General features: G+C 36.6%; 1 protein-coding gene across 4 annotated transcripts in view; it reads left to right on the top strand.

Annotated features, from left to right (window-relative positions):
• The window catches only part of LOC125911291 (cytochrome P450 20A1), an 80584-nt gene that overhangs the window by 36255 nt on the left and 17471 nt on the right, over positions 1-26858 (top strand). For 3 of the 4 annotated variants that reach the window (XM_049615126.1, XM_049615125.1, XM_049615124.1), the window contains 7 exons: positions 824-991; positions 4215-4293; positions 8933-9048; positions 10095-10149; positions 13071-13191; positions 18971-19082; positions 20787-20851. In XM_049615126.1, the coding sequence (XP_049471083.1) occupies positions 893-991; positions 4215-4293; positions 8933-9048; positions 10095-10149; positions 13071-13191; positions 18971-19082; positions 20787-20851 (647 nt within the window). In that variant the 5' untranslated portion in view covers positions 824-892. Of the gene's footprint in view, positions 1-823; positions 992-2374; positions 2503-4214; positions 4294-8932; positions 9049-10094; positions 10150-13070; positions 13192-18970; positions 19083-20786; positions 20852-26858 lie in introns of those variants that run through there. The other variant, XM_049615127.1, reaches the window with a different exon arrangement.

Raw genomic sequence — 26858 nt, 5'->3', positions numbered from 1 at the left:
TCCAGATATGTTACTTTAAGTTGGTATAAACCTATGTAGTGCTAATCTTTTCATTTTAAACATTTATTCTATTTCTTACATTTAATTTTAATCCTTTATACTGTGACAAAACTTTCATGAATTTCATGTGGGAAAGGAACTTAAATTCATGTATATTACCTTACAAAAACTCTTCCTGCATTATATGATGTGGTTATAATTACCATATCACAGCAGCCATTCAAGGTAGATGTCATCCATATATAATGGTTGAGACACCTGAACCTTGGAAGAGTTAAGAAAATTGCTCAAAGCCACAATGCTTCTAAGAGATAGAGCCTGAAGTAACACCAAGGTTTTTCTACTCCAAAGCTTTTGATCTATTTACTACCCATTGTTTTTATTCCACAAGGGATTTAATAAATATTTGTTGAATGAAGGAATGACAAAGAGACTATGAGAGGTTTCTGTCACTGGAGCTTGTCTAAGGTTTTACATATTCATATATTTATCACAGGCATTCTGTGATGAACCTTTACTATTTTTAATTAGAGACTAAGATTAGGCTTAAGGTTCTACCAGCTCTTGAATTTGTAATTTATATTTTCTCTTTTTATTATTGTGGTGGTTGTTTTGTTTTGTTTTGCAAATCAACCCTTTGACAGAATCTGAACCTGAATCCTTGAAGATATAATTACAGGTGGAGCCAAAGTTGCCTGACAGTTGAAATAAACACTTGAATGTTTACTTTGATTACAGAGTTGCACTGTGAAATTAATCTATTTGCTGAATTTTTCTAGCAAGAAGAAATAGTAAATCATTGTGGTTTTCTGTTCTCTTCCAGCTTTCAGAAGAATTATTAGATAAATGGCTCTCCTACCCAGATTCGCAGCATGTACCCCTCTGCCAGCATATGCTTGGTTTTGCTATGAAGTCTGTTACACAGATGGTGATGGGTAGTACATTTGAAGATGACCAGGAAGTCATTCACTTTCAGAAGAATCATGGCACAGTAAGTCTAGGGCCAAATTTAAAATTATTCTTTCAATCAAATTGGATAGTTGAATAATGTAGACTTTGCCTCTCAAGAAAAAGATGTCACATCCTGTAGTATAGAATTTCCGTTTGGGGCTAAATCAACAATGCAAGCAAAGATAATTGTATTTTTCAAAAATGTAAAAATTACTTTTTTATGATACTGAATTCTAGAATAAAGAGAAAAACTTTAATAGAACTAGACTATGTCCCATATAGAAAGAAATTAAAGCCAGTAGAGCATTAAAATGAAATGAATATGATTTGACGAAAGACTAATTCAGTCTAAAAATGATTTATTTTCTGTTTTTTTCTAGATTCACATATGGAATTTATTTTCTTCTGTATTTTTATCAATTTCAGCATTCATGTGTTTAATCCCAATATTAAATTAATTTATTCAATTCAAATCATACTTAGGTCATTGGCCACATTTTGGGTCTCTGAGAAATTAATTATTCCTTATTTTATTCAAATCTATAAAAACATTTTGGTTAAATAATTGGGATAATGTGTTTAAAACAAAAATCACTAGAGGGGCACCTGGGTCGCTCAGTCGGTTGAGCATCTGACTTCAGCTCAGGTCATGATCTCGCGGTTCATGGGTTCAAGCCCCCATCGGGCTCTGTGCTGACAGCTCAGAGCCTGGAGCCTGCTTCGGATTCTGTGTCTGCCTCTCTCTGCCCCTTCCCCGATCACACTCTGTCTCTTCAAAAGTAAATAAACATTTTAAAAAATTTTTTTAAACAAAAATCACTAGGAACTGTGGTTTGATTCCCTGTTATTTATATGCTTTTTCCCATTAAAATGGTTTAATTTTTATGCCTGATGACTAAAAAATGTATGTTTCTTAGGGCGCCTGGTTCAGTTGGTTGAGCATCCGACCCTTGATTTCACCTCATGTCATGATCCCAGGGTCATGGGATCGAACCCCACATTGGGCTCCATGTTGAGCTTGGAGCATGTTTAGGTTCCTCTCTCTCTCTCTCCCTCTGCCCCTCTCCCCTGCTCGCACTTGCTTTCTCTCTCTCAAAAAGAAAAATATATGTGTATATTATATTTATATTTATATATATATATATATATATATATACACATTTTTATCAAACATCCACATACTCAGGAGTGTAAAAATAAAAGTAGAAAAATCACTCTAAATTCCACTTCCTGGAGTAAACTAGTTTGTATACCCAGTCAAAATAAATTGATTAAGGAATTCCTAAAATGTTTTCATATTTTAATGAAGAAACAATTTTTGACTCAGTTATTTTTGTCTGATTTTTTTTCATATTGACAAGACAACATTTTTTAAAAAATTTTTTTCTTTTAATGTTAATTTATTTTTGATAGAGAGACAGAGCATGAGCACGGGGTGGGCAGAGAGATGGAGACACAGAATTCGAAGCAGGCTCCAGGCTCCGAGCTGCCAGCACAGAGCCTGATGCGGGGCTCAAACCCACGAACTGCAAGATCATGACCTGAGCTTAGGTCAGTATCCCAATGACTGAGCCACCCAGGTACCCCATATAAGACAACAGTTTTTAAGAGACCTCCACTGTTATTTATAGGATGACCTGTTATTTCTAGGATGTTTTCATGCTGATATTTTCTTTTTCTTCCTTTTTCATTCTTTCCTTATAACTTTAAAATAGAAATAATTTAAAACTTACAGAAACTAGTTGCAACTAGTGTAAGGAATTCCCATATATCTTTTACCCAAGTTCACCAGTTGTTTACATTTTGCCCCATTTGCTTTTGTAATTCATTACCTACCTCTTTCGAACCATTACTGAAACCATTTGAGAAAAAAAGTGGACATTTTGTCTTTTTTCCCCCTAAATACTCCAGTCTGTATTTCCTAAACACAAGGATATTCTCTTATATAGCAACAACGTAGTTTTCAAACTTGGGAAATTGAACATTCATACAATACTGTTCTCCACAGCCCATATTCAAATTTCTTTCTTTTTTTTTTTTTATGTTTATTTATTTTTGAGAGAGAGAGAGAGTGTGTGAGTTAGGAGAGGGGCAGAGAGAGAGGGAGACACAGAATCCAAAGCAGGGTCCAGGCTCTGAGCTGTCAGCACAGAGCCCGATGTGGGGTAGAACCCACGAACTGTGAGATCATGACCTGAGCCAAAGTCAGACACTTAACCACCCAGGTGCCCCTCAAATTTCTTAACTTTCAGTGGCCAGACCTCTTTTTTTATTTAAAAAAAAAAAATTTTTTTTTTTTAACGTTTATTTATTTTTGAGACAGAGAGAGACAGAGCATGAACGGGGGAGGGGCAGAGAGAGAGGGAGACACAGAACTGGAAGCAGGCTCCAGGCTCTGAGCCATCAGCCCAGAGCCCAACGCGGGGCTCGAAATCACGGTCCGTGAGATCGTGACCTGAGCTGAAGTCGGACGCTCAACCGACTGAGCTGCCCAGGCACCCCGTGGCCAGAGCTCTGTAATGTGGAATAGTTCCTCACCTTTTCTTTGTTTTTTGACATTACATTTTTTTATTTTACTTAATTATTTTTTTAATATTTATTTATTTTTGAGAGAGAGAGAATTGAGAGTGAGTGCAATCAAGGAAAGGGCAGAGAGACAGAGAGAGACAGAGAATCCCAAGCTGGCTCCAGGCTCCACACTGACAGCATAGAGCCCAGCATGGGGCTCAAACCCATGAACTGTGAGATCATGACCTGAGCTGAAATTAAGACTTTAATTAACCGACTGAGCCACCCAGGAGCCCCAACGAACTTTGACTTCTTAATTGTAATTAGTTTTAAAGTGCCTTGACTGAAATTATTAAAATATATTTGAACTCTATCTTCAGAGACTCTGGAGTGAATGACTGGCCCACTTTTATTTAAAAAAACAAATTTTTTTTTTGTATGTGTATATTTATTTTGAGAGAGAGGGAGAGGCAGAGAGTGAGAGGATCCCAAACAGGCTCCGCATTGTCAGCACAGAGCCGGATGCAGGGTTCAAACTCATAAACCGTGAGATCATGACCTGAGCCAAGATCCAGAGTTGCATGCTTAACTGACTAGGCCACCCAGGCGCCCCGATTAGCCCAATTTTAAAAGGGAGAGCTTAATTATCAGATCTGTTGGTAAGATACGAAATCCTCAATTATTAGCTTAGATTGCATGTCATTCTTTAGAAAATGTACTTTATTAAGATAATAGGTATGTTTTTCTATTTTCAGGTTTGGTCTGAAATTGGAAAAGGCTTTTTAGATGGATCACTTGATAAAAGTATAACTCGGAAAAAACAATATGAAGATGGTAAGTTTTACTACTCTTAAATTATAGTAAGGGCAAAAGGATATGTGCCCCAATTTTAATAAGGTTGTCTCTGAATCATGAGATTATAGGTCATTTATATTTTCTCTCTTTATATTTTTCTCCTGTGTTTCCTATATTTAAGGTTTTTCTTTAACAAAAGAGGAAAAAGCAGTGAATCAGTAAACAAAGCTCTAGTATTCACTGTAGAATGAGGTTGGTATAGCCTATAGGAAAATGTAAGGTACAGTCCTGGGAGAGCAATTTGATAATACATATTAAAGTCATAAATAATAAATGAAATTATCTAAAAGAAGAAAAAAATCATGAATATTTTTTTGTAGTGCTTTGTAGTGCTAAGTAGAAAACAAGAAGCAATCTAGATGTCCAACAATGTAGGAATTACTAAGGAAATATTATCAACTTAAATGTTGTATAGATTTTTGTAAAAAATGTAGCTATGTAAAAAGTCTTGCTATTATAACGTTGAGTAAAAATATTTTCAAAATTGTTGGGCATTGGTTATAACTTTATAAAATTTGCACAGGAAAATAACAATTTTAATTTATGAAAGCTGCACAAAATTATTCTCCCTTTTATTTTCTGTCAGTAATTTTATGATTGTAATACTTAAAAAAATTTTTTTTAATGTTTACTTATCTTTGAGAGACAGAGCACGAGCAGGGGAGGGGCAGAGCGAGAGGGAGACACAGAATCTGAAGCAGGCTCCAGGCTCTGAGCTGTCAGTACAGAGCCTGATGCAGGGTTTGAACTCACAAACCGTGAGATCATGACCTGAGCCGAAGCTGGACGCTCAACCGACTGAGCCACCCAGGTGCCCCTGTGATTGTAATACTTTAATGCCTTTATTTTCAGCTGCTTTGGTTCTTTTTTTGAAAGTAGGGTAAATTAAAGTACATGGGCTGTATTGAAAAAATGGATTATTTTCCATATATAATAGTGTTGCTTCCCAGTAGTCTCTTCCTACCTTCTCTTTCTTTCTTTTATTTCTAAAGATTTTATTTTTTAAGCAATCTCTACACCCAACATGGGGCTTGAACTCATAACCCTGAGATCAAGAGTCCCACGCTCCGCTGACTGAGCCAGCTAAGTGCCTCTCTTCCTTCATTCTTTTCAACAAATGTTATTGAGGCATTATTTTGTGTGAAGGAGACAAAAATCCCTGCCCTCATGGGGCTTACCATTCTAGTGATCCCTTTGAGGTCCAATGTAAGCCCCCAAAAGCCAATTTAACAGACATATTTTCTATACTCTGGTTTTCAGTATCATTGTGATTATCTTGATGGATGCATTAGGATTCATTCCCTTTAATAAAAAAAGTATTTCACAAATATTGGTTCAATTTATACAAAATTAAAATAATTTACATTCTTTGATTCTAAATAAAAGTAGATTGTCTAACATGATGCGTTACTTGGGTTGTAACATTGGCATAAATAAAATTTGAGCTTTTATTGAAAATGAGTCTGTGTTGGTTTATGTGACTGGGATCCCATGGCTGGATCAGTGCATCCCTTGTTCAAGTGAGTAATTTCCAACCTGGTCTATACATTAAAATCACTTTGGGAACTTAAGACAAAAAAGTAAAGATCAGGCCCTACCCTAAGCCAGTTTATTTGGAGTCTGAGAGAGAGGTGCCCTGGGCATCAGATATTTTTATGAAAGCTTTCTGGGTTAGTTTGATGTACCTGTAGGTTTGAGAACGTACAGAAATAGTTCCCAAACTTTGCTAAACATTGAATCTTTAAAAAAATATAAGGGGTGCTGGCTCAGTCGGCAGAGATATGGCTCTTGATCTTGAGGTCATGAGTTCCAGCCCCACACTGTGTGTAGAGATCACTAAAAACAAACAAACAACTATTTAAAAAAAAAAATATATATATATATATATATATATATATATATATATATATGCACACACACACATATACATATAGAAGCCAGGCTTCCATTCCTAAACATTCGGATTTAATTGGTATGAGGTGTGACTTGTACTTTACGATTTTTTAGAAAAAGCTTCCTAGGTGATTCTTATCTGTAGCAAAGTTGGGAACCATTGCAGTACAGTATTAATAATTTCTCATATTAATCACTAATGTGTTACATTCATGTCACTCTATAACTATTTACTGAGTATCTGTAATATTGTGGTATGATTTTGGTGCTGGAAAGATGTCCATGAACAGAACAAACAATTCCTGTCCTTGTGGCTCCACATTCTAGTGGGAAGAGGCAGCAAATTATTTTATTTCATTTTATTTTATTTTACTTTATTTTATTTTATTTTACTTTATGTATTTAAAAAATTTTTCTTTTAACGTTTATTTATTTTTGAGAGAGAGCGGGTCAGGGTCAGGGAGAGAGGGAGACACAGAATCTGAACCAGTCTCCAGGCTCCACGCTGTCAACACGGATCCCGATGCAGGGCTTGAACTCACGAACCGTGAGTGAGGTCATGACTTGAACTGAAGTTCAGACGCTTAACTGACTGAGCCACCCAGGCGCCCCCAATAATTTTAAATAAGTAAACCGAATAGTGTGTTAAAAGATGAAAAGTGCTATGGAGACAATTAAATCAGGAGGGGGAATAGGGCGTGCCAGGGAAGAGAAGGTTGCAATTTTGAATAGGGTTAGTTATTAGGAAAGGCCTCACTGAGATTAGGTAACTTATGAGCTAACACTGGAAACCAGGCAATGCAGATCATGTGAATATCTCCATATCCAAAGGAAGGAGATTCCATGTAGAGGGAAAGTAATTACAAAGTCCTTGAGGTGGGATTCTGGTTTATTTGGTGTACAGGGAACTTTGTGGCTGGAGAGGAGACAGTCAGAAAAGGAATAGAAGGAGATGAGACCGGAAAGATTGGGGAGAGGGACAGGTTTTGTCAGAGTTATAGATCATTGTAAACTAGGTTGTTACTATGAGATAGGAAGCCACTGGAAGGTTTTGAACAGTTATAATCTGAGTTATGTTTGCTTTTTTTCCTTAAAGATCTTATTTTATTTTATTTTATTGAAGATCTTACTTTATTTTACTATTTCTTAATGTTTATTTATTTTGAGAGAGAGAGAAAGAGAGAGAATCCCAAGCAGGCTCTGCACTGTCAGCACAGAGCCTAATGTGAGGCTCATTCCCATGAACCATGAGATTATGACCTGAGCTGAAATTAAGAGTCAGACAGTTAACCAACTGAGCCACCCAGGGGCACCCAAAGATTTTATTTTAAGTAATCTCCACATCCAACGTGGAGCTTGAGTTTATAACTCTAAAATCAAGAGTTGCATGCTCTACCACCTAAGCCAGCCAGTCACCCCAATCTGGGTTATGTTTTTAAAGGGTCATTCTGGCTGCTGTGATGGATTATAGGCACCTAGAGCAGAAGCAGAGACTAATTCAGGGGCTATTGCAATGAAACAGGCAAGAGAAATAATGTGGATTGGACTAGGTGGCAGGCAACAGAAAATATAGAATTAAAAAAAATAGTAAGGGAGAATAATTCTGTATTTTGGAGATAGAACAGCAACATTAACTGACAGATTAGTTGTGTGGTATAAGAGAGAAGGTGACACCAAGGTTTTAGGCCTGAGTAGTTGGAGAATGAAGTTGGAGAATGAAGTAGTTGGAGAATGAAGGAGAGGGGGCAGACTGTAGGACGATCGAGTTTTGGTGGAGAAAAATCAAGAGTTCATTTGTGTATATGTTATGTTTAATATGCTTCAGACATCTAAGTGGAGAGGTTAATAAGTTGGTTGTTAGATACGTGAGTCTGGAGTTAAGGGGAAAGAGTTCCTGACTATAAATATAAATTTGGGAGTGTTCAGTCAATAGCTTGTATTTAAAGCCTTGAGACTAGTGACCATCAAGGTAAAGAATGTAATAGTAAAAGAGAAGAGGTCCAAAAACTCGGTCCTGACCTTGGACATTATATCATTAAGAAATTCAAGAGAAGGAATCAACAAAAGGAGACAGAGTGAGCAGGCAGCAAGGTAGGGTAAGTATGGAGTCCAGGAGAACATTGGAACCCCAAGATTCAAATGAAAATTTTACACCTGGAGGCTATGTGATCAACATCATCAAATCCTGTGATGGGTCAAGTAAGATGGAGACTGAGCAATGACTTCGGGATAATTTTGACTGTTGGATATCAGTTATTTATTCTGTATCCTTCTGGTTTCATAAATCTACTTTTCTGATTATTTTACATCTGTTTCTGTTCCTAAATGCCTGATGTGGGAGAGGAATGGAGTTAAAAAGACAGAATTTAGAAGGAAAGTAGATAATATCATAGGAGAGGTTTATGTGTGTGGAGGCCTCCCAGGTGCTGGTATTAGTTCTACTTCTTGATGTAGGTGGTGCTGTTATGGGTGTTTGCTTTATAATTATTCCTTAAATTGTACCTACATGCTTTAAACAGCTTTTTATATGTAAAATTTAGCAAAAAAGAAGGAAAAGAAAGTTCATGAATTTAAGCATAAATTAGCTTTTTAAAAATTGCCGGTTACACCTCTTTTACTTTTGCAAGCTTTGTTCTGCACATAGCAACAGTGTACAAAAATATTAAAAAATGTTCAGTCTTTACAAATGTTTATATTCTAAATTTTTTTGGATTTCTTCTCTAAGCTCTTATGCAACTGGAATATATCTTAAAGAAAATCATAAAAGAACGAAAAGGAAGGAACTTCAGTCAACATATTTTCATTGACTCCTTAGTACAAGGGAACCTTAATGACCAGCAGGTGATGTAATTGTTCAGTGTTTATCAAATAAATGATAATCACACATGTATAGTGTGTTTTTTATTCACTTTAATCCAGATTCCCTCCTAAAATTTAGTGGCTTCTCTTTTATTGTACATCATCTATAAATAGTATAGGTATTTTAGTCTCATGTTAGTACAGGTATTTAGATCTTTGAATCAGCTGTATATTAATTAATATTGAGTAAGCAAATACAGAATCAAAATTCTTCTATCATAAAAGAGGAGGACTTGTATAAGTCTTTTTTTTTTTTAAGTTTATTTTTGAGAGAGAGAGAAGAGCACAAGTAGGGGAAGGGCAGAGAGAGAGAGGAAGACACAGAATCCAAATCAGGCTCCAGGCCACGAGCTGTCAGCACATAGCCTGATGCGGGGCTCGAACTCATGGTCTGTGAGGTCATGACCTGAGCTGAAGTTGGATACCCAACCAACTGAGCCACACAGGTGCCCCCGTGGACTTATAGAAGTCTTTATCAGCCAAGCTGCTCTACCTAAATGACTAGATATAGCAGCTTGGCTTGTTCCCAGGGTGCCTCTGTTACCCCCAGCATACCACTGTGTGGTGTTGTCAGGCAAAGAACAAGAGTCCACACCTGTTCTTTATAGGAATCTTCTGCCCACAATATGCATGCAAATTTCAGAGATAGAATGGTTTGCTGGGTATGTGTATGGGTGCAGAAATTGAATAAGGCTCCAAGGACAATGGCAGCTTCTTCTCCATTGTTCTTGAGGCTTTGCTGCTGCATCGGGCCAAGCCAGAAAGATAGGATTGAGCCAGTGATATTTGCAAAAAAACATATCATGAGCCAGTGATATTACTGATAAATGTTTATTGCATCAAAAAATCAATACAGTATTTAGATTGGTTTTTACATTAGACTTTTTTAAAGTGAAAACATTGTAAAGAAATAATAGACTTTTTTTCCTTTCCTTGACCCTAATTCTATACTACACATTATTTTAATAGGATCTAATAGAGGCCACCTTAAACATTTTACACTTTCTAAACTTAGTTTTCTTTCCTAGATCCTTGAAGACAGTATGATATTTTCTCTGGCCAGTTGCATAATAACTGCAAAATGTAAGTATAAACTGATTTTTTTTGAGAGATATTATAAAATACATAGGGATAAAACAAAAGAAACATTGTTTGCAAGACTTCTTTATAATTTCCTGTCTCTTTTCTTCTTTATTCTTGTTTAAAAGGCTTGATTCACACAGCTGCCTTTTTTTTTTTTTAACCCCAGGTGCTCTATGCCACCTCTGAACATTGCCATAAATTTCTTGACACAGTTTATGGATTGTGAATTCTAGTTAGTGCCTTTAAAATGAACTGCTATTGACACTTTTCCAATCAGAGCAGTGAGATTTTCAATTTCCTGCTGCGGCTTTTCTCTTTGACTCCAATCCAGTTTGCTCTTATTAAGGTCTACCAACAGAGGATATAGGCCACAGAGATCACAATTTAAAAGAACTCCTCTCTTGGTAGAATTGAAGGTGATTTTTACTTAAAATTCTAAAATGTGTGATATGTTTCTATGTTTCCTTACTGTATTTTAGTTTAGCAGAGTACCATTAATTCATATGGTGTTTATAAAAATCTGTGTATGTTTCTAAAAATATACTAGTATAAAATGTTAAAGGAAATACTAAAATAACAGTGTGAAATGGAAAAAAAATTATTCATTTGAAGGATTTCACTTACAACTTTGTTTAAAAACAATGATTCAAAATGTAAACTTCCCATACATTTTTCTTCCTTATAAAATTTTTGACATCTAGAGTTGTGGAATTTAGGTCAAATGTGTCAAAAATAATGTATTGAACTTTTTTTAGAAGTACTTAACTTGTTTTAAAAATTTACTGCATTAGGGGCACCTGGGTGGCTTAGTCGGTTAAGCATCTGACCTCAGGCCATGATCTCAGGGTTCCTGGGTTCCAGCCTGAGCCCTACATCCTGAGCCCCCCTGGGGCTCTCTGCCCTCAGCATGGAGCCTGCTTTGGATCCTCTGCCCCTCCCCCCTCCCTGCCTCTCCCTTTCTCTCTTCCCTTCTGTTCATGAGTTCTCTCTCTCTACTCACACTTTCTCTCAAAACTAAAAATAAACATTAAAAAAATTTACTATATTAAAATATATCTTTGCTAAAAACCTTCAAAAAAATCTAAATTGGTTGTGCTCTGGATACAGAACACAATAAGTGACCATTTCCAAAGTCAAGTTAATGTTTTAATGGTATTGCAGTTTTTAGGGGGGATTTTAGCCTATCACTCACTGTTTCTTTGCACATGGGTTGGTTATTTTTTAAGGTATCTCTAAAGTTTTTGAGAGTCAAGATAGTAGGAAACTTTAAAGTCCTTCCTCTACTACTAATTAGCTTTGAGCAAGATACTTGCTTTACATTTTTCCCTTTTCTAAAATAAGAGTTTAGCTCTAGATGACCTCCTAGGTATCTCTCAAATATACAGTTGTGTCTTTGGTTCAGTATCATAATTAAAGAACATTCAGTGACTTAAAATCTTACATTTAAGTTCTGTTCAGTCATACTTTTTGATGGAGTTCTACAAAAGAACCAATGTTTGAGATTATTAAGCTTATATAATTATATTTTAAGTGATGATACAGTAAGGTGGGGTATATGAGTACCTACTGTGTGCATATCCTTGTACTCTTTTAGTGTTGTATATTACTATATATTGTAAAATTGCGTACATATTATGCACTGTCTGTACACATTTTCATGTCACTTGTGAAATACAAATTCTGTAGTTCACTCAAAAACCCTAATAAAGAAGTTTTTTGTAGGAAAAAGCTAAGGACAGGCAGTTACTCATGTGCCTTTTATAAACTCTGGATGTGAGTAAAAAAAAAAATAATTGAGTACCAGGCAGCTATAAATTTTAATGGTAATAACACTTAGAAAGTGAATTATGTCCTTTCCAGGAATCGGAATTGAATAATATGTGAATAAAGCAAACATTTAAAAAAAAGTAACTTTGAAACAAATTTAAGACAGCCCTTAGTTCAAGAAAGAGATAATTAATAAGTGGAGGTAGAAACTACTTAATGCATTTTTTAAAGTACTTGACATAGAAAAAGTAGTATAGATAGAGTCATCTCAAGCATAATCTAGGGCAAAAGGTACTATGTATCTGAATGGTTCCATTCTCTGAGTAGTTTGCAATCCCAGTGGATTTCTAAAGGAAATATAACTACTCTTATTACCTCTGTTTTACGTTCATCATGTAATTTTCTTATCTTCTCATTTTCTCAGTGAATAATCTATACACCATTTTAAGCAAAAATAAGTCAATAAGTTTAATAATCTTCCAATCTTGGTGTTCATCAAAATAATTGTTATTTGTTGGAAGTATAGATGTGTGGACTCTCCTAAACCTGTTGAATCAGAATCTGCGAAATGTGGGGTTGTGCTATCAATCAATTCCCAGGCGGTTTTTGAGAACCTTGAGAATCAACCACTGTCCTAAGCAATAACTGGTACCAATTCTTGAGCCATTGTATCTACCATTACAAGTAAAAATTTAGAGTATTGATTTATAGGTAAATCTCCTGCTACTTTGATTTGTATGAATCATTTCATTAGGGTTCCTGAGTGAACTGATAAATCAGTATTTTTATTACACAAAATTGGATGAACCAGACAGTCCGTTACAGTTGTCAGCATTTAACACTCCTTCAGATGTGAAGTTTATTTATTATCATTACTATTTTTACTTAAGTTAAAATGCATTTTTGGCTTCAGTTACTTGCCAGTTTTTAAGAAAGAAATTTTCCAGATTGTACTATCTCTTTAGGAATGTTCTATAAATATTTGTGTTCTGTTCAATGAAGTACAAATCCTGTGAATAATCTTGTTTTATTTTTTGGTAGCATTTAGGTATCTTGCCTATCAGAAAAAAAGGAAAATACAGGAACAAAATAATAATAGTACCCAAACTATGAGTTAGCTATTTTCATTGTTATTAATATAAATTTTTACTTAGTGTGCACCTGGGCAATCTGTTTTTTAACCACCTCTGAAGAGGTTCAGAAAAAACTTTATGAAGAGATAGACCAAGTTTTGGGGAAGGATCCCATTACTCCAGAGAAAATTGAGCAGCTCAGGTAAGAATACAATAAAAAGAAGAAGAGATGATTAAAAGGTAAATTTGAATTGGTTTAACTATCTTTTTTTTTAAATTTTTTAATTTTTTTAATGTTTATTATTTTTGAGAGAGAGAGTGTGTGAGTGTAAGCTGAGAAGGGGCACAGAGAGAGGGAGACACAGAATCTGAAGCAGGCTCCAGGCTCTGAGCTGTCAGCACAAGGCAACGCAGAGCTTGAACTCACGAACTTCTTATTCTCACTAATAAGTTTAACCAGCTTATTTAAAGCTAATGATAATATCTGGGAAAGGTATATATTTTTATAGGACTTAGATAATTTAATTTGCTCTTTAAAATCATAAGATAGGGGTGCCTGGGTGGCTCAGTCGAGCATCCAACTTTTGATTTTGGCTCAACACTCGGTGTGGAGCCCACTTGTGATTCTCTCTCTTTCCCTTTGTCTCTCTCCCCCGCTCACACTCTCTCTCTTAAATAAAACAAAAATAAAAACCATAAGGTAGTTCTGGGAAACCTTTACATTAAACTGTATAAAATAGTATCATTGATGTTCAAATAAGTGGAACCTTAGTGATGGGAATGCAAAATGGTACAGTCCTGTTGGAAAACAATGTGGCAGTTAAACATACACTTAACCATATAGCCCCAAAATTCTCCAAGGCATTTACCCAAGAGAAATGAAAAAATATGTCCACACAGAGAACTTTATGCCAATTTAACAGCAATATTATTCATGATAGCAAAAAGTAGAAGCAGTCCAGATGTTGATCAACTGGTGAATAGACAAATTGTGTTATCTTGAAATATTACCAAGTAGTAAAAAAAAAATATGATAATATATATACAACAATGTGGATAAATGTCATTCTATTAAGTGAAAGAAGTCAAACACATACAATGTGCATACAATATGATTTCATTAAGGTGAAATTCTAGGAAAAGGAAAAAAACTGTAGTGATAGAAAGTAGATCAGTGGTTGTCTGGGGCCAGGAATAGGGAGGGGATCAACTAGGAGGGAGAATGAGAAAAGTTTTTAGGGTGAGGGAACTATTCTGTATTTTGCTTGTGGTTGTGGCTAGACAGTTATACACAATGACTAAAGTTCATTAAATTGTACAAGTGAGATAGATGAATTTTTATATGTAAATAATACCTTAATTAAAAAGATTAAAAAAATTTTTTTTAATGTTTATTTATTTTTGAGAGAGACAGAGACAGAATATGAGTGGGTTAGGGGCAGAGAGAGAGGGAGACACAGAAACAGAAGCAGGCTCCAGGCTCTGAGCTGTCAGCATAGAGCCCAATGCGGGCTCGAACTCATGAACTGTGAGATCATGACCTGAGCCAAAGTCGGTCGCTCAACTGACTGAGCCACCCACGCGCCCCTAAAAAGATTTTTTTTTAATAACAACTGTGACTGCTTGAGGTGTTGAAGTCTGAGTCTGGATAGCAGGTGACCAACCCTACCTTTGTATTTATCTCTTTTAACTATAGAAAAGAAGATAGGGAGACTTATCTTACAAATTCCTCAAAATGTTGGAAGTTTTATTCATTACCTTAAATTTAACCCTTTCATTTTATTTTTTTAAATTTTTTAATGTTTATTTATTTCTGAGGGAGTAAGAGAGAGAGTGTAAGGGGAGAAGGGGCAGAGAGAGGGGGAGACCCAGAATCCAAAGGAGGCTCCAGGCTCTGAGCTGTCGGCCCAGAGCCCAATGTGGGGCTCGAACTCACGAACCATGAGATCATGACCTGAGCTGAAGTCACACACTTAACTTACTGAGCCATCTAGGCTCCTCATAACCTTTCATTTTGAAAGTAATACATAATTGTCTTTTGAAGTTTTTATAATACAGAAGTGTATGAAGTAGAAGGTGAAGGTTTTTTGTAAGTGTACCCTTAAGAGATAACAACTGTTAACTATTTTTACTATTTTTCCAGCTTTTTCTGTGCATATATACATATATATTTAAAATAAAAAATTTCAAAATATTTTAAAATATAAAAATACAAATCTTCTGTAAATTTAATTTTTTCTCTAAATATTTTATGGACTGTTTTTATATATGTATAACTCCACCACATCCAATCAGTTATTAGGTTTGTTGTTTGTACTTTCCAAACACATTATAGTTGGAAGTTTGATTTTAATTCTTTTCATCGCCCCCACTCTATTCAGACCACCATCAACTTGCGTGGGATATTTCAACAGCCTTGGATCTTGGTCCCCTCCAATCCATTTTCCAAATTGCTACTGGAGGCTGTGACTACACACTGTAAACACTGGGTGCTTTAAACATACAGATAACCTAGGACCAATTTCCATACCAACAATCTCCAGGCATCAGTTTTCAAAAGCTCCTCAGATAATTCTAATGTTGAGAATTACTGTGCTAGTGATTTTTCTATACCTAGGGAGTCAGCATCTGGGCAGATGACTCCCTAATTTAAAAGCCTTCAGTGACTTCTGGTTGCCCCTAAGATAACATTTAAACTCACCAGTGTAGCTTATGAGGCATTCCAAGAGCTGGGCTTTGTATTCTTCTCCCATCTTTTCTCTTTTTATTTGTACCTTTTCATATCTAGGATTTAGATATACTAAAATTCTTTTGTTTCTGCAAAGCTGCAGTAGTCTTTCTTATCTTCTGGCTTTTGCAGACTACTCTTTTGTCTAGATTCTCTCTTCCTTTGTCTTCTAGCTAACGCCTTTTTTTTTTTTTTTTTTTTTTTTTTTTTTTTTTTTTTTTTTTTTTTATCCCTTTTTTTTTTTTTTTTTTTTTTTTTTTTTTTTTCCAGCAGGTCTCAGCCTAAAATGCTTATTTCTCTGCAAAGTCCTTTCTTTAGTTAGGTGCTCCTGCTATGCCATGTGTTACCCAAATCCCTGAACTTCCTTTATCATAACCATTAGTATGCTTTTTAAATTGTCATCCTTGATGTCCCTACCTCCTTCTCTTTCCCTACCAACTAGACTTTGAGTCCCTTTGTGGGTATCTGTCTTGTTCACTGTTGTAGTTCAGTATCTAACATGGTGCTTCTAATGTAGTAGGTACCTAATAAATACTTGTTCAAAGAGGAGAGGAAGGATTTGCCTCCTTTGTTTTTGTTGTTTTTAGATATTATAAACAGCCAACTTTCCTACACTTGTATTTTTGTTAATATTTCCAATTGTTTCTATTAATAAAGTCCTAGAAGTGAGATTATTATTGAAGGATATATACAGTAACTTAGTATTTACGATAAGGGGGAGTGGACTAAGACAGACCTAGGTTTGAATTCTGTTGACACCACTTCCCTGCTGTGTTGATCTTAAATAATTGCCTCATTTTATGGGTCGCCTGGGTGGCTCAGTCTGTTGGGCATCTGACTTTGGCTCAGGTCATGATCTTGTGGTTTATGGGTTCCAGCCCCACATTGCGCTCTTTGCTGACAGCTCAGAGCCTGGAGCCTGCTTTGCATTCTGTGTCTCCCTCTCTCTCTGCCCCTCCCTTGCACTCTGTCTCTCTGTCTCTCTCTCTCTCTCAATAAAAAAAAATCGAAAAAAATTTAAAAAAAATTGCCTCATTTCTAAAAATCTGTAAAATTAAAATAATAATAGCATCCATGAGGTTTAAATAAGGATTAAGTGAGATAGTGCATAGAGAATATTTAATAGAACTGGCTTATGATAACATTTCAATACATTTTAGCTTTTATTCTAATTGTGTTGTACACTTAATATTTTTATACATTGCCTGAGAAAAAATGAAATATGGCCTTTTGTAGCAACATGGATGGAACTGGAGAGTGTTATGCTAAGTGAAATAAGCCATACAGAGAAAGACAGATACCATATGGTTTCACTCTTATGTGGATCCTGAGAAACGTAACAGAAACCCATGGGGGAGGGGAAGGAAAAAAAAAAAAAAAAAAGAGGTTAGAGTGGGAGAGAGCCAAAGCATAAGAGACTGTTAAAAACTGAGAACAAACTGCGGGTTGATGGGGGGTGGGAGGGAGGGCAGGGTGGGTGATGGGTATTGAGGAGGGCACCTTTTGGGATGAGCACTGGGTGTTGTATGGAAACCAATTTGGCAGTAAATTTCATATATTAAAAAATAAAAAAAAATAAAAAAATAAAAAAAAATAAATAAAATAAAAAAATATTTTTATACATTGCCAAATTATCCTTCAGAAAGGGTGTACCAATTTATATTTCCAACAACTGGATATAAATGTCTTTTCCCCATTTAAAAAACATATTTATTTTTGAGAGAGAGCGCAAGCTGGGGAGGGGCAGAGAGAGAGAGGAAGAAAGATGATCCTGAGCAGGCTCTGCACTGATAGTTGTGAGCCTGATATGGGGCTTGAACTCATGAACCCTGAGGTCATGACCTGAGCGAAAGTCAACCCACTGAGCCACCCAGACACCCCTCTTTTCCCCATTTTTTATTAGTATTGTCTAATGTCATTCTATTTCATCTTTGCTGATCTGTCAAGTAAGAAAAAAGTTGCTATAGGGGTGCCTGGGTGGCTCAGTTGGTTAAGCGTCCGACTTTGGCTCAGGTCATGATCTCACGGTCTGTGAGTTCGAGCCCCACGTCAGGCTCTGTGCTGGCAGCCCAAAGCCTGGAGCCTGCTTTGGATTCTGTGTCTCCCTCTCTCTCTCTCTCTCTCTCTCTCTACCCCTCCCCCACTCATGCTCTGTCTCTGTGTCTCGAAAATGAATAAACGTTAAAAACTTTTTTTAATTTGCTATAATTGGCAATTTTTCCACCATTAAAGAGGTTGAGTATCACTTCATATGTTTGCAGGACATTTGTATTTTGTTGTATGTGAATTACTTTTTTATGTTTGTCCATATTTCCGTCAGGGTGTTTGATGATTTTCATTATCTATTTTTATTTTTATTTTTATTTTATAAATTTTTGTTTATTTTTTAGGGAGAAAGAGATAGAGAACGAGCGAGCACGAGCTGGGGTGGGGCAGAGGGAGAGAAAGAATCTCAAGCAGGCTCCATGCCCAGTGCAGAGCCCCACTTGGGGCTCTATCTCATGACCATGAGATCATGACTCCAGCTGAAGTCAGGCATCGGACACTTAACTGAGTGAGCCACCTAGACGCCCCAATAATTATGGATTTTTAAAGAGCTGTTACGCACTGTGATAATATTTTTCCTAGTTGTTTTTCAGTTGTACTTACAATTGCAAATATGTTACATTTTCATACTTGGATTATTTGTATTTTTCTTTATGATTTCTGTCGTGTCAATATTTTTATTTTTATTTTATTTTAAAAATAAAGGATTTTTGCACTCAAATATAAAAATAACTGTTTTGAGTTTTCTTCTGGTACTTTTAAAGTTGTTTTCATTTGTTTAAATTTATACCTACCTGGACTTTATATACCTCTAATACATAACTTATTTTAAAACACATTAGAATTGAGGCGCCTGGGTGGCTCGGTCGGTTAAGCGTCCGACTTCAGCTCAGGTCACGATCTCGCGGTCCGTGAGTTCGAGCCCCGTGTCGTGCTCTGTGCCGACAGCTCAGAGCCTGGAGCCTGTTTCAGATTCTGTGTCTCCCTCTCTCTGTGACCCTCCCCCGTTCATGCTCTGTCTCTCTCTGTCTCAAAAATAAATAAACGTTAAAAAAAAAATTAAAAAAAAAAAACACATTAGAATTATGATGTGACTATTTCAAATTAGGAAATTTATTAAAGTTGTTGAATGACATTTTAAAATGTATGTACATTTCAAACTGCCTCTCCCAGAGTAAAAATCTGTAAAAATGTTTTTTTTAAACAGATATTGTCGGCAAGTACTTTGTGAAACAGTTAGGACTGCCAAACTGACTCCAGTTTCTGCCCGGCTTCAAGATATTGAAGGAAAGGTTGACAAATTTATTATTCCTAGAGAGGTAGGAAATATTTGTTATACTTACTAACTCATCTAGTTGTTCTTTTCAACTCTTTTAGTGTGTATTTTTAAATTGTATTGTCTAAAATGTCCAATAAATTATACCTGTTATTACATCAAAGACACGGGGTACCTGGGTGGCTCAGTTGGTTAAGTGTCTGACTTTGGTTCAGGTCATGATCTCATGGTTCGTGGGTTCAAGCCCCATGTTGGGCTCTGCACTCACAGTGTTAACTGTGCTTGGGATTCTTTCTCTCTGTCCTACTCTCTGCTCTTCCCCCACTTGTGCTCACTCACTCTCACTCTCTCAAAATAAATAAACTTAAATAAAATAAATGAAGGACACAGTTATTTTAAATGATAATAACATATGCTGTTTTAAAGTCTAAATAATAGAAAGGCTTCCTTCCTCATGTGTGCTACTATTAATACTAAAGTATTTTTGTAGATCTTTTTCTATGTATGTATACTACTCTGTGTGTGTAATATACATATATGTATGTATTTTATTTTATTTTTTTAATTTTTTTTTAACATTTATTTATTTTTGAGACAGAGAGAGACAGAGCATGAACGGGGGAGGGTCAGAGAGAGAGAGGGAGACACAGAATATGAAACAGGCTCCAGGCTCTGAGCTGTCAGCACAGAGCCCAATGCAGGGCTTGAACTCACGAACCGCGAGATCATGACCTGAGCCGAAGTCGGACGCTTAACCGACTGAGCCACCCAGGCGCCCCATATGTATGTATTTTAAAAACTGAATTTATATGTGAAAGGTTGTTTTTCATATATCCTTCATTAATTTGCTTCTTTAATTAAGTGTATCATGACTATTAGTACAACTGGTATTTAATACAGATCCAACTCATTACTTTTAATGGATGTAGAGTATTCCATTGTATGAGTGTGTTGTGTAGTTTATTTAAGCAGTCTCCATTGGTTGAAATTTAGATTGACATCATTTGTTTTGTTATTACAGACTGTATACTTGTATAGGTATTGAGTAGAGAGAGCCTTAGAAATAAGAGTTTTGGGGTCAAACTGCTTATGTATATTAAATTTAAGTTGCCCTCTAAAAAACAGTTTATATTTTTAGCAACAGTGTATGAGAATGCTTTTTCTCTCCATATCCTTACCACTTCAGGATTTATGAACTTTTTACACATTTCTTATATGACATACTATATCATTATTTTAATTTGCTTTTCCCTGATCATTGGAATGATTGAGCAGCTTTTCATACATATTTAAGTTTGTATTTCTTCTTTGGTGAATTACGTGCTTCTAACTTACTCTTTCTTCTAGTAAGCTTAAATGTCTTTTTGTGTATTGTACATACTAACTATCAATTATATGGGAAATGTGTTTTTCTTATTATTTTATTTATTAAACACTTATGTGTTTCTTATTATTTATCTTTCACTGGTGATTTTGGTCTGGTTTGTTTTGTTTTAACTGGATGCAGGTTTTAAATTTTCATAGTTAAATCTGTTATTCCTTTATGACTTCCAGATTTTGACAAACTTAGGGAGGCCTTCCCCACTATAAAATCATCAAAATAATGGCCTGTGTTTTCTTCTTTTACTTTCTATTTTTATTCTGTATTCATTATCTGTATTAAAAGAGCATTTAGGATGAGTCGGCTTTCTGGCAGTCACTTCATCTCTGTTAGACCTTTACTAACTAGAGTAATTTTTTTTTGCAGACTCTTGTTCTTTATGCCCTTGGTGTGGTACTTCAGGATCCCAGTACTTGGCCGTTACCACACAAGTATGAAATATCTTTTTTTATCCTTGTGATTATTGATTTTCATGTGTTTGTATGTTTTGCATTCCTTTTCTAAATTTTGAGGAGAAAATTTAATATGTGACAGTGATATAACATAAGAAAGCCACTGCTTTCTCTTTATATCTTCTGTTCACTATTTCATTCATCAATCTGCTGTTTCTCTTTGTCTCTCCTATTATCACTTTTTTTTAAGGTTTATTTATTTATTGAGAGAGAAAGAGAACGCTATTGTGAGCAGGAGGAAGGGCAAAGAGAGAGGAGGGAGAGAATCTTAAGCGATCTCCATGATCAGCATGGAGTCTGACACGGGGCTTGGTTCCACAACCCTGGGATCGTGACCTAAGCGAATTTATTTATTTATTTATTTATTTATTTATTTATTTATTTAATGTTTATTTATTTTTGAGAAAGAGAGACAGAGCATGAACGGGGGAGGGTCAGGGAGAGGGAGACACAGAATCTGAAACAGGCTCCAGGCTCTGAGCTGTCAGCACAGAGCCCGACGCGGGGCTTGAACTCACTGACTGCGAGATCATGACCTGAGCCAAAGTCGGCCGCTTAACCGACTGAGCCACCCAGGCGCCCCTCTAAGCGAATTTAAAGAGTTGGACACTTAAGTGACCGAGCCACCCAGGTGTCCCTAAATCTAATGCTCTTGAGGTCAATGTAATATGTTTCCTATTGTTTTAGAACTGCATAGTATTCTATTATATGGATATACCAGAGTTGTTCAACCTTTCACCCACTGGAGAACATTTGGGTTGTTTTGGTAATGAAGCTGCTTTGAACATTCATGTAAGGGTTTTTGTGTGAACATAAGGCTTCATTTCCTTGGGATAAATGCCCAAGAGTGCAATTGCTGGGTCATATGGCTAGTGCATGTTTAGTTTTGTAAGAAACTGCCAGGCTGTTTTTCAGGGATTCTCAGTAGTTCATTATGGTTTTTAGAAGTTTTCTTTTTGAGTAACTGATGTTAACACATTCTCCCTATAGAAAAATGTCTGGATATGATTTATTTATAAAAAGAAATGCATAGAAATACATTATTACTATTACCATATTGGCAATATGTCAGAGCAAGAAAATCCGGGTCAAATTCTGATTTTAATGGACAATAATGTAAATACTACTCTATAGTAAAGGATGAAATATTATCAACTTTAAAAACCAGACTAATACAAAATTCTCAGCTGAAAAGAATGAAGACAAATGTCAAAACCTCAGTGTGGACTGGGACCAAATGGTGACATAGCAGGCTCCTGAATTTCCCTCCGGAAACATGGCAGCACTCAATGTTGCCATGCATGGAGCAAATCCCTCTGAGAGAAATCCAGAAACTAGCTTAGTGACTCCAATACAATGGGGCAAATGAGAAAATATCCACATTAAAACGTGTAGGAAAGGATGAGGCACACTCTTACCATAAACCTACCCCCAGCACAGTGCCATATAATTGGGAGGGAACCCCCAACTGCCAGCTTCTCCCTGAGGATCAAAGGGTTTGGACTGTACTCTTACTGCCCCAAATTGAAGACTCTCACCTGAGATTTGGGTTTCCAAAGCATGTAGCTCTAAAAGCCACCAGGGCTTGTGTTGATGAGTCCCACAGGCTTATACCACAGAAGCAGGCTCCCCCCCACCTCCAAGAAACAATTCTTAATGGTGCACAATGGGAGCATAGCACTTGCTGTGGCTTTTCCTCTAGGGCTCAGCACAGAGGAAGGAGTTTGACTGGAAATTTTAGAAGCTGCTGCCTGAGGGTCTAGCTTTTAGTTAGCACACATCTCCCTGTAATGGCCATGATCCTTCCTGAAACCTAGGGGAGCAAGTGGGCATGACCTAACCCCACTTCCAATTCACCCCAACAATAAAACCATGTCAGAGGACTCTCCCTTAGCACACATTTAGTGGCCTAACTTTTACAGCTGCTATCTGAGGGATATGCCCCAAATTACCTGTGATAGCTTGGGTTCTCATATTCATAATTTCCATAGGATAATAGCAAACAAAGAAGTAGTTGTTAATAGGCATGCAGGTACTTACTGTGGCTAGCCCCCAGAGTTCAATCCAAGGGAGGCGGGAAATGCCCATATTTCAATCTTTATCTGGAAGGGGTTTGACTGCTTTCACATTGACAAAGTGCGATCCATAATCAAAATACCAATATTATTTTACACAGAACTAGAACAAGTAATCTTAAAACTTGTATGAAATGACAAAAGGCCTCGAGTAGCCAAAGAATATAATTCAACATAATAAAGTCCATATAGGACAGACCCACAGCCCACATCATCCTCAGTGGTGAAGAACAGAAAGCTTTCCCTCTAAGATCAAGAACAAGACAGGGGCACCTGGGTGGCTCAGTCGGTTAAGCATCCGACTTCAGGTCACATCATGATCTCATGGCTCATGAGTTCGAGCCCCACATCAGACTCTGTGCTGACAGCTCAGAGCCTGAGCCTGCTTCATATTCTGTGTCTCCCTCTCTCTGCCTCTTTCCCACTCATGCTCTGTCTCTTTCTCTCAAAAATAAATAAACATTAAAAAAACAAAGCAAACAGAGATGTTCAGTCTCACCACTTATATTCAACATAGTACTGGAAGCCCTAGCCACAGCAGTCAGACAAGAAAAATAAATAAAAGGCATCCAAATTGGTAAGGAAGAAATAAAACTGTTGCTATTTGCATATCTCATGATATTATATATAGAAAACCCTAAACACTCCATCAAAAAACTACTAGAACTAATAAATTCAGTAAAGCTTCAGGATACAAAATTAATATACAGAAATCTGTAGCATTTCTGTACACTAATAATGAACTACCAGAAAGAGAAATTAAGAAAACAATCCGATTTACAATTACATTAAAAAAACAAAAAACAAAACTAAAACCTAGGGATAAATTTAACCAAGGATTGAAGGACCTATGCTCTGAAAACTATAAGACACTAATGAAGGAAATTGAAGATATATAAATAGAAAGGTGTATCATGCCCATGGACTGGAAGAATACTGTTAAAATGCCTATACTACCCAAAGCAATCTAATTCAACTCAATACCTATCAAAATACCAGTAGTGGGACACCTGGCTGGCTTGGTCAGTGGTGTGTGTGGCTCTTAATCTCGTGGTTGTGAGTTCAATCCCCATGTAGGGTGCAGAGATTACTTTAAAAAAATCTTTACAAAACGGGGTGCCTAGGTGGCTTTCTGGGTTGCGCATCCGACTTCAGCTCAGGTCATGATATCATGGTCTGTGGGTTTGAGCCTCCTTTTGGGCTCTGTGCTAGCAGCTCAGAGCCTATAGCCTGCTTTGAATTCTGTGTCTCCCTCTTTCTTTCTGCTCCTTCTCCACTCACAGTGTCTCTTGCTCTCTCAAAAAATAAATAAACATTAAAAAAAATTTTTTTTTATTCTTGAAAAAAATACCAGTAGTGTTTTTCACAGAACTAGAATAGATAATCCTAAAAGTTGTATGGAATAATGAATAGCCAAAATAGCCAAAGCAGTCTTAAGAAAGAAGACGAAGCTATAGGTATTACAATCCCAGATTTGAAGTTACAACAAAGTTGTAATAATCAAAACAGTATGATACTGGCACAAAAATAGGCACATTGATCAATGGAACAAAATTGGAGGTAGAAATAAACTCATACTTATGTGGTCAATTAATCTACAATAAAGGAGGTAAGAATACCCACAGTGGGGAAAGACAGTCTCTTCAATAAATGATGTTGGGAAAACTGGACAGCTATATGCAAAACAATGAAACCGGACCACTTTCTAACATTTTTTTTAACGTTTATTCATTTTTGAGAGACAGAGCGTGAGTGCGGGATGGACAGAGAGAGAGGGAGACACAGAACCTGAAGCAGGCTCTAGCCTCTGAGCTGTCAGCACAGAGCCTGATGCGGGGCTCAAACTCGTGAATGGCAAGATCATGACCTGAGCCGAAGTAGGACCCTTAGCTGACTGAGCCACCCAGGTGTCCTAAAACTGGACCACTTTCTTACACCATACACAAAAATAACTCAAAATGGATTAAGGAACTAAATATGAGACCTGAAACCATAAAAGTTCTAGAAGAGAGACAGGCAGTAATTTCTCTGAAATTGGTTGTAGCAACTCCTCCTAGATATGTCTTCTGAGGTGAGGGAAACAAAAACAAAATAAAATATTGGGACTACATCAAAATAAAAAACTTCTGCACAGCAAAGGAAACAACCAACAAACTAAAAGACAGCCTACTGAATGGGAGAAGATATTTGCCAATAACATATCTGATAAAGAGTTAGTATCCAAAATATGTAAAGAACTTCTACAACTCAACACTCAAAACCCAAATAACCAACAAATGGGCAGAAGGGGCACTTGGGTGGCTCAGTTGGTTAAGTATGCAACTCTTGATTTCGGTTCAGGACATGACCTCAACGGTTTGTGAGACCAAGTCACATGTCAGTCTCCTGTGCTGTCAGTGCAGAGCCTGCTTGGGATTCTGTCCCTCTCTCTCTCTGCCCCTCCCCCACTCACACTCTCTGTCTCTCAATATAAGCATTAAAAAAATAATTTAAAAAAAAAAATTAAAAATGGGCAGAAGAAATGAACAGATATTTCCCCAACAAGACATACAGATGACCAACAGACACATGAAAAGATGTTTAACATTACTCATCCTAAGGAAATGCAAATCAAAACCCACAATGAGATATCACCTTACACCTGTCAGGATGGTGGAAACCAAAAACTCAAGAAACATCATGTGTTGGCAAGGATGTGGAGAAGAAAAAAAACCCTCTTGCACTGTTGTTGGTACTGTAAACTGGTACAGCCATTGTGGAAGACAACATGGAGGTTCCTCAAAAGATTAAAAAAGGAACTAAATACCCTATGATCCAGTAATTCCACTACTAGGTACTTACCCAAAGAATACAAAAATACTAATTCAGAGGGATATATGTATTCCTGTGTTTATAGCAGCATTATTTACAATAACCAATGTATGGAAGCAGCACAAGTGTCCATCAATAGATGAATAGATAAAGAAGATGTGGTATAGATTGGAGGAGCCAAGATGGTGGAACAGCATGGAAGTTTTTTGTGTGTCTTGTGTCCATGAAATACAGACAGACCAACACTAAACCATCCTGCACACCTAGAAAACTGATTGGATGATTAACACAACAATCTGCACAACCTGAAGCACAGAATTCAGCAGGAATTCACCCCAAAGGAGCACAAAGAAACGACAGCCAGGGATTTAACCAACACAGGTATAAGCAAGATGTCTGAAACAGAATTTAGAATCAAGATAATAAGAATACTAGCCGGAGTCAAAAATAGATTAGAATCCCTTTCTGCAGAGATAAAAGAAGTAAAAACTAGTCAGAATGAAATAAAAAATGCTATAACTGAGCTGCAGTCACAGATGGATGCCGCAGCGGCAAGGCTGGATGAGGCAGAACAGAGACTCAGCTATATAGAGGACAAACTTATAGAGAATAATGAAGCAGAAAAAAAAGGGAGGTTAAGGCAAAAGAGCACGATTTAAGAATCAGAGAAATCAGTGACTCATTAAAAAGGAACAACATCAAAATCATAGGGGTCCCAGAAGAGGAAGAGACAGAAATGAGGGTAGAAGGGTTATGTGAGCAAATCATAGCAGAAAACTTTCCTAACCTGGGGAAAGACACAGACATCAAAATCCAGGAAGCACAGAGGACCCCCATTAGATTCAACAAAAATCGACCATCAACAAGGCATATCACAAAATACCATATCACAAAGGTCAGATTCACAAAATACTCAGGCAAGGAGAGAATCATGAAAGCAGTAAGGGAAAAAAATTCCCTAACCTACAAGGGAAGACAGATCAGGTTTGCAGCAGACCTACTCACAGAAACTTGGCAGGCCAGAAAGGAGTGGCAGGATATATTCAATGTGCTGAGTCAGAAAAATATGCAGCCAAGAATTCTTTATCCAGCAAGGCTGT

This window comes from Panthera uncia (assembly GCF_023721935.1).
Source record: "Panthera uncia isolate 11264 chromosome C1 unlocalized genomic scaffold, Puncia_PCG_1.0 HiC_scaffold_3, whole genome shotgun sequence".
Taxonomy (NCBI): Eukaryota; Metazoa; Chordata; class Mammalia; order Carnivora; family Felidae; genus Panthera; species Panthera uncia.
Note: the sequence above shows the minus strand (reverse complement) of the source record. Positions and strands in the feature narration are given on the sequence as shown.